The following is an 8,717-nucleotide window of genomic DNA, read 5'->3' on the forward strand; positions in this document are numbered from 1 at the left end:
AGAATCTTCCTTCCAATGCAGGGGACGTGGGTTCAATCCCTGGTCAGGGAACTGAGATCCCACAGGACGCGGATCAACTAAGTTCGCATGCTGTAGAGCCCGTGTGCCACAACTACTGAGCCTGTGTGCTCTGGAGCCTGCTTGCCACTAGAGAGAAGCCCGCATGCTGCAATGAAGATCCTGCATGCCGCAACTAAGACCTGATACAGCCAAATAAATAAATAAATAAATAAATAAATAAATAAATAAAAACTTGTTTAAAGATACAGCTGGTAAGGGATAGGGCCAAGATGATAAGACAAGCAGCCTGGTTTTAGATGGTTCTTTACATTCTATTGCTTCTCTCTAACTTAGCCTCAATAATGTAAAGACTGAATACTGATCCAACCCAAATTACAACCTAATGACACTGGGAGGCTACAGGGAAAGTATGCAAGTATACATTGACATTGGGTAACTACTAAATCATCTTTAATAGAAGGAAGTCAACTGACGAGATCCCTCTGAAAAATTAAGCAGCAGCAATATGAGCATGTATTTAGATGTGGAAATAAATACTAAAGGATCTGGATAAAAGAATTCAAAGTAGTTGCCTCTAGAGTCAGAAATAGGGATGAGGAGGGTGGGGAACTGTTGTTTTTCGTAATAAGCCTTGGACAACTGTTTGATTTAAAAATTATAAATAAGTACAGCTTTGATAAAAGCAAAAACTAAATTAAAAGTAGATCAGAAAAGAAAATAAACAGACAGGAATGTGGGCTGACAAAACTAATTTTCAAAAAATTAAAAAAAAATCCCCCTTCAATAAGTGAGTTAATCTTTACATTTCCCAAATTATTAAAACCTTTCAATCAAATGAGTATTTTTAATCCAAAATATGAAAAGATGCCTGGGGAGCACTTCTGACAATAAAGATAAGTTCTTTACTATGTTTTTTCCCTTATAACTAGTAGACAAACTTCTATCTAGTAGACAGAATTAGTAGACAACTTCAGATTTTACCAACCGACAAGAACTGCAGAACTAGCATGTAGCGTATTTGTCCACTTTCATATCACCCAAATATTCAGTTACAAATTAGGTCACTTTCAAAAGCCAAGTCAACAGTGTTTTAGAGGGCTTTTAAAAAAGTAATCTCCCAGGGCTTCCCTGGTGGCACAGTGGTTGAGAGTCCACCTGCCGACGCAGGGGACACAGGTTCGTGCCTCGGTCCGGGAAGATCCCACATGCCGCAGAGCGGCTGGGCCCGTGAGCCATGGCCGCTGAGCCTGCGCCTCCAGAGCCTGTGCTCCGCAATGGGAGGGGCCAAAACAATGAGAGGCCCGCGTGCCGCAAAAAGAAAAGAAAAAAAGTAATCTCCCAGAGTTTTCCCTGTTCTTTGTTCTTGCTCATAGTAAATCTCAGGACCAAATGTCTGATTTTGATTTGTAAGTGCTTTTAGCCAGTCTTTTTCATTGCCACTTTCTCCGACATTCTTAGAGTAAGAACACTGTTTTCCTAGAAAAGTGACAGCAATTATACACGACTTGGAAGTAAACACTCTATTTTCAAGTCATGAGACGGTATAAGCTTGAAAAAATTTGCAAAACCATTCTAATTCTTCAGTGAGTTTACATTTCAATTACTGCAAGACTGAAAGACTTTAAGTAGGCCATATCAGCCACACTATACAGGAAATTATATCCTAGGAAAGCTCCGTTTTAAAAATAGGCAAAGGAAGAAAGGAAGGTTGCCAAAATACACAGCACTTTCCATTTGTTTTGATTTGAATACAGCATCTGTTTTATCAGGTGCAGTCTACTATTTGCAGGCTTAAGGGAAATGGTAGTAGTTATGGTTTGAAGAAGTAAATTAATAAAAAATGTTTGCTTTCTGAAAATAATTTTGAAGTAGATATCAGTAGAATTTAGGTAACAACCAAACACGACAAAGTAACTGGGTTTAGGGATAAGTCAGATTGGACTGTGTACTCCTTAACCCAGTAGAATCAAAGCTGAGAAACTAGACTAATCCACTTAAGAAACGTATATGCTCTTGAAACACTATTTAATATTTCTTATATACTTAGAAGTCAACTCTTCTTTCTTTTCTTATTCACTCATTTAAAAACTACTGAGTACCTACTATGTAACATTTACTGTTCTAGGTACAGGAATATAGCAATTAACAAAGCAACAGAACTCTCCATGGAGCTTATCTGGTGGAGAAGACAAACACAAACACATATAAAAATACAATACAGATAGTATAAAAGACTTAAAAATATAACAGGGGAATTTTAAGAAGGTTAATTTTACTAAGAAACTACCATATGCAAAGCAAATTTGGATGGGATTACCATACAAGAGAACTTTGTGAGAACAGAGTTTTGATAAAACTTCTATAAGTCAGAGGTAAAATTGGATGACTAAGTTTAGGTGAGACTCAGCAAGAAAATCATATTCAAAATTTTTGTCGGTCAAAAAAAAAAAAAAAAATACACCAGGCCATCCAGAAAAAGATTTGCTACCTTTAGTAAAACACTTAAAAAAAATTTTTTTTGTCAGAAGTAAATTTAGGTTGGAAATATTTAAAGAACTGCCAAGACTATACAGAACTTTCAAAAACTTCTCATTTTGTCTTTAACCATTTTGATCACGGTTGATTTAGATGTTTATGGGTCCTGCCCTAATACTGGTTAAGCTGCCTCATTGCTCTTCTTAGGAAATATCCATATAATTGTGGCCCCTGAAGATCTACCTTGGAATTAATCAGAGGCATATTCACTGGCTGGTTGCGAAAGCTCTTTCAACTTTTTCGTGAAGATAGAATCCTCATTTACTTTTCTAATCTGGTACCATTCCTGCCTTAATGATCCATGTGACTCTGGGCAAGTTAATTCACTTCACTGAGCCTATAATATTCTAATATTCCTTACTACTTTATAGAGTTGTAGTGAGGGCCAATGAGATATTGTAGTATGCAGAATAATGCCCCCCACCCCAAAGATGCCCACGTCTTAAGCCCTGGAACCTATGAATATGTCAGGTTGTGTGTCAAAGGAGAAATCAGGCACAGTTGGAATTCAGGTTTGCTAATCAGCTGACCCTCAGACTGGGAGAGGAGCCTGGATTACTCAGGTGAATCCAGTGTAGTCACCAGAGTCTGTATAAGTGGAAGAGGAAGGCAGAAGGGAGAACCAGAGAGCTGGCAGCTTGAGAAGGTCTCAGTCAAGTGTCCCTGGCTTTGAAGATGGAGGAATACAGCCTTAAGCCAAGGAGTGTGGGCAGCCTACAGAAGCTAGCAAAGATAAGGAAACTGATTTTCCCCTGTAGCCTCACCAAGGAATGTAGCTGTGGATCCATTTCAGATTTTTGACCTCAGAGACTGTAAGAGAATACACTTGTGTTGGTTTAAGCCAGTAAGTGTGTGGTAATTGTTATAGTAGCAATTGGAAACAGTAATATACAAAAGTATTTTGAAATTGGTAGGAAATTATATAAATGTAAGATGTTATCTTTCTAGTATTATATCTGCTTAGTCTCTTCAGCAGACTTGATGGCAGACAATTCGGTCACCAGGAGGTCTCTAGAGCTGTATCAAATTTCCTTGTCAAAAGCAGATTCCTGCCTTTCCTCTTTTGGTGCCTATTTTTGCATTCGCTGTAGCTCTCGTTTAATTTGTGAAGCAGAGTTGATTACCATGTAATAATCAAACCAATGCCAGCCACCTGCCTTTCTAGTTGCCTAGTTTCTCTTCAATTACTCATGATTCTGATATTCCCAAAGGGATGGTTAAGAAAACTTTTTCCAATAATAGCATTTAAGTCTCAGCAGTTACATCTTGGGATTGAATCCCTTACTGAGGATAGCTCTGAATAGGGGAACACCTGGACATTCTTAGAAGCTTTAGCTCCTTGATGTTCTTTCCAAGATAATTAAGACTTTCAGATACCCTGGTTAATATTGTTCAAAAATGCTAAAAACTTCCTTAAAAAACAGAAAAGAACAGGCTATAGATAAAAAAGGCTTTTAAATGACCCTAAAAGTGATAATAATAATGCTCTGGGGCTGAAACAGGAAAGAGATACTAGAAATCTTAATGATATAAGGTTAGAAAAACAAATTCCCTTGTTGATTTTGCTCCATCGCAGTGTCAACAACAAATTGGCCCTTGCCATTGGTACTTGCCAACAACAACAAAAAACTTTTTCCAGAGTTGTAATACTGTAGCAAAATTATGTATAGATAATTCTTAACTTTGTTTATGAGTTATTCTGTAAAAGCTGTGCAAGGCAATAGGTGAAGTATATCTCCAAATAAGCATATATGCAGATATGTATGTATAACAGTACATGTCAAGTCTTATAGTTTTTCCATCAGTTTGAGTAAGAATGTTAATAGATTCTCTTCCATAGGTTACATTATCTTATGAAGCAGAATTAAAATTTCAGGGTTAGGGGGCTTCCCTGGTGGCGCAGTGGTTAAGAATACGCCTGCCAATGCAGGGGACACAAGTTCAAGCCCTGGTCCAGGAAGATCCCACATGCCACGGAGCAACGAAGCCTGTATGCTACAACTACTGAGCCTATGCTCTAGAGCCTGAGAGCCACAACTACTGAAGCCCGTGCGCCTAGAGCCCGTGCTCCGCAACAAGAGAAGCCACCGCAATGAGAAGCCCGCGCACCACAACGAAGAGTAGCCCCTGCTCTCAGCAACTAGAGAAAACCCGTGTGCAGCAGCAAAGACCCAATGCAGCCAAAAATTAAATGAATAAATAAATTTTAAAAAAAATTTCAGGGTTAGACCATTCTTATTAATCCCAAATTTATAAAATAATCTAGTAATAAAAATTTATAGACCAATCTAGTAATAAAAATTGAGTGTTGCATTAAGGGATAAAACTCACAAATCCATGTTTCCGCAAGCCGCAACTACTGAAGCCCATGCGCCTAGAGCCCGTGCTCCACAACAAGAGAAGCCACCACAAAGAGAAGCCTGCACACCACAACAAAGAGTAGCCCCAGCTCTCAGCAACTAGAGAAAACCCGTGTGCAGCAGCAAAGACCCAATGCAGCCAAAAATTAAATGAATAAATAAATTTTAAAAAAAATTTCAGGGTTAGACCATTCTTATTAATCCCAAATTTATAAAATAATCTAGTAATAAAAATTTATAGACCAATCTAGTAATAAAAATTGAGTGTTGCATTAAGGGATAAAACTCACAAATCCATGTTTTTAAGTCCTTAAAAGTTAACATTAATAAAGTTAAATTGACGCATAGTAAGAAATAGACTAATATTTTTATAATGGTTCTTAGACCAATACCTAAATAACACCATATTTTCTGCCCTTTTAGCATTAATTAACACATAACGGATCTGTTTCTTTTTATTATAATTTGTTATGAATACCTTTATATTTCTTCTTGCTAACTTACCTTTTATTTTAGGGGATGGTTATTTGTGTGCCTGCTGATAATACCCTTATATTATTAGAGCTTCATTTTCAACTTGTACTTAACTTTTTTTCCCAACAAAAACATTGCACATTTGGAAAGGAAGATAGGAGAATACCTCAAGCAGAAATAGGTACACAAAGACACACAGAGGCTTACCAGTTATTGTTTACCCTGGGTGTATAATACTTTATAGGTAAGATGGACCCAGAGTTGAGAAACATCACCATGTACTTCAACTATATAATTAATTAGGTTCAGAAAAAGGATCTCATTTAATAACAGTATCATAAACATTTCAAATAAGGATCACTGTTTTGGCCTGTACAATTATTAAGTACTAGCCAGTTGTATACTCCCAGCTCACATTTTCGTGGTGTTTGGAAATGAAGAGCAACTCTTATTTTTATCTTTCAAAAGAGAATTCCAATTAAATTCAAATATGACACCATAAGGCAAAGTGTTGTCTATGGACTAGTGCAAGGCTGTGAATTGTTGCTGTTTTGCTTTAAATACAAAATTGTCAGTAATTTCAGGTCTACTGAATCTAATAATAAAAAAAAGTTGGGGGCTTCCCTGGTGGCACAGAGGTTGAGAGTCCGCCTGCCGATGTAGGGGACGTAGGTTCGTGCCCCGGTCCGGGAAGATCACACATGCCACGGAGCGGCCGGGCCAGTGATCCATGGCTGCTGAGCCTGCGCGTCCGGAGCCTGTGTGCTCCGCAATGGGAGGGGCCACAACAGTGAGAGGCCCGCGTCCCACGGGAAAAAAAAAAAAAAAAAAAGGTTGGGGTTGTATTTCGTATGTTCTTGGGGTTTCGTTTCATTTTTCTAGTAATTACTTTTTAATTTTATTTTAAAAAGTATTTGTCTATGACTTAATGGAAATTATTTAAAAAGAAAACAAAAACTCCCAAACTGGTCCTATACCACAGGTAGCTTGAGAAGCACTGTTAACTAAAGTAACTTGCTTGTTTCTAAAAACGAAAGGATGTCAGTACCATAAAACAATATGTGAAGAATTTATTTATTAATACATGGCCTTTCAAGCCATTAACAATTACTTTAAATTACTAGGACTTAATGTGGTTCCATCTCTTAAGACTGCACCAATCTTAGATCCAAGAGATAAATATATGTATTAAAAGGACAGAAAAATTTCAGAGCTCAACTGAATAACCTCTCTACCTCTGCTAGGTATATTCCACCATTCTAACTAATTTGTATATACTTTACTTCAAAATTAGTTTTATACAGAAGATAAAAAGTGAATATAAATGTTCAATAGGATGGGTTAGCTATAAAGGTTTCAGAGCCTCCCCCTACTCAAAAAACAAGAACTACCCTGAACAAATAGAATAAAGAATATGTTCTCTGGTCATTTGATAAGTTGGATGAAAAGGGTACCATCCAAGATCCCTTGTAAAGAACCATGGCTATATATCCAAGAGAACTGAAATTAGATACTCAAACAAAGCCTTGTACCCAAATGTTTATAGCAGCACTATTCGTAATACTAAAAAGCTGGAAACAATGCAGATGTATGTCAATGGATAAATGGAGAAACAAAATGTTCTATGTGCATACAGTTTTACTCAGCCATAAAAAGGAATGAAATAATGATACATGATATAATGTGGATGAATCTTGAAAACATTACCCTAGGTAAAAAGAAGCCAGACACAAAAGGTCACATATTATATGATTCAGTTTATATAAAATACCCAGAATCCATACAAACAAAGCAGATAGGTGGTTGCTAGGGGCTGGGGGGCAGGGGCAGTGTGATAAGTAACTGTTTAATGGGTATGTTGTTTTATTTTGGAGTGATGAAAAATATTTTGGAAGTAGACAGAAGTAGTGTTTGCACAAGATTGTGAATGTAGTGAATGCCACCAATTGTTCACTATGAAATGGTTAGTTTTATGTTACCTGAATGTCACCTCAATTAAAAGAAGAACCACAGCTACTGATGTGCAGTTCTCAGTGTTCACTGCTTACCCCGTTGATTAACCACTCATAAGCTATGCTTTTGCTATTCTCTGAAAATTCCCTTCATCACAAATAGTAAACTTATGCCAGGATTTATAGGTGGGGAAGCCCATTTACCATTGAACATTATGGATAAAACTGGGAGGGAGAACTTAGAGAAATGTGTAAATAAATGAATGAAAAATAAAGAAAGGAAGAAAATTTTAAAAATTAGTGAAATAAAAAAAATAGTTAAGGAATGGGGAAGAGGAAAGTAAAAGAGAAAAGAAACATTGATGACTGAAGAGGAAATCATTACAAATATAGTATGATTCACGAAGAAAAAAGATTGTAATTATCAGTAGTCATGAGGTATCTATGTATTTAAATCAATTAGAAAGGGACAAAACAACTATGAAGGAAGAAAAAAGGTTTTGGGACCAGAGAGATATTCTTGGTGTACCTATCCATTTATAAGATTAAAAAACAATTTCCCAACCTCTTACTTTTACTGGGACTTAAAGTCTAAATGAATAAGAGATCCAATTACTCATTTGGGGATCATACTTATTTAAATTCCAACTGACAGCAAACTATTTTTGAAACTCCACTTTGCAACTGTATTCAAAATTAGTTTTTAAAAAAGACTAACTTTATTACATTTATATCACATTTTTAACCCAAAACATTATTCCAGCTGTTTCTAAAATAATGGCAGTTTTTCTAGTATTGTATATAATGGATACATTCAACTAGAATTGATCACTCACAAAACTATACTTACATACTCCTTCACATTTTTTGTTTTCACAGCTTTGTATGAATAATATGCAGGATAAAGCATTCCAAACACCAACCTAAAAGTAAAAAGTACAAGAGGACTAATCAAACATAATAATGCTTTTAACAACTCATGAAAATTTCACCTAATAGAAAAGCAGAAAGTACATGGAGAACATATGACAGTGTAAATGTGTATGAAAACTTTGTGTATAAACTAAATCCACTCAGAAAAGCAAACTAAAAATACAATTTTTGTTAAACAAAAAGATGGTTTCAATATTCTAGGTAGTTTCATGGGAAAAAAAGATTTATTTTTAAAAACTGCCATTTAAAATCTTTTTTACTAATTACAAAAAATATTCTGTAGATCCTTGAACATTTGGAAAATGTACAAAATTGCCAAAAGAATAAAATTTGCCCTAATGCTACCAGTCAGAAATAACCAGAGGCAACACTTTACTGTATGCAAATCCTACTTTTTATCCATGTGTAGTATACCTAAAACATAAATATAACATGCATGCAC

At 36.0% G+C, this 8,717-nt stretch overlaps 1 protein-coding gene across 1 annotated transcript in view; it reads right to left on the bottom strand.

Annotated features, from left to right (window-relative positions):
* The window catches only part of REEP3 (receptor accessory protein 3), a 51,147-nt gene extending 42,888 nt beyond the window's left edge, over positions 1-8,259 (bottom strand). Inside the window, exon 1 of the mRNA XM_007446795.1 lies at positions 8,193-8,259. Within this exon, the coding sequence (XP_007446857.1) occupies positions 8,193-8,252 (60 nt within the window). The 5' untranslated portion in view covers positions 8,253-8,259. The remainder of the gene's footprint in view (positions 1-8,192) is intronic.
* Between the last annotated feature and the right edge of the window lie 458 nt (positions 8,260-8,717).

The sequence above is a fragment of the Lipotes vexillifer genome, unplaced genomic scaffold (genome assembly GCF_000442215.2).
Source record: "Lipotes vexillifer unplaced genomic scaffold, Lipotes_vexillifer_v1.1 scaffold1562, whole genome shotgun sequence".
Classification (NCBI taxonomy): domain Eukaryota; kingdom Metazoa; phylum Chordata; class Mammalia; order Artiodactyla; family Lipotidae; genus Lipotes; species Lipotes vexillifer.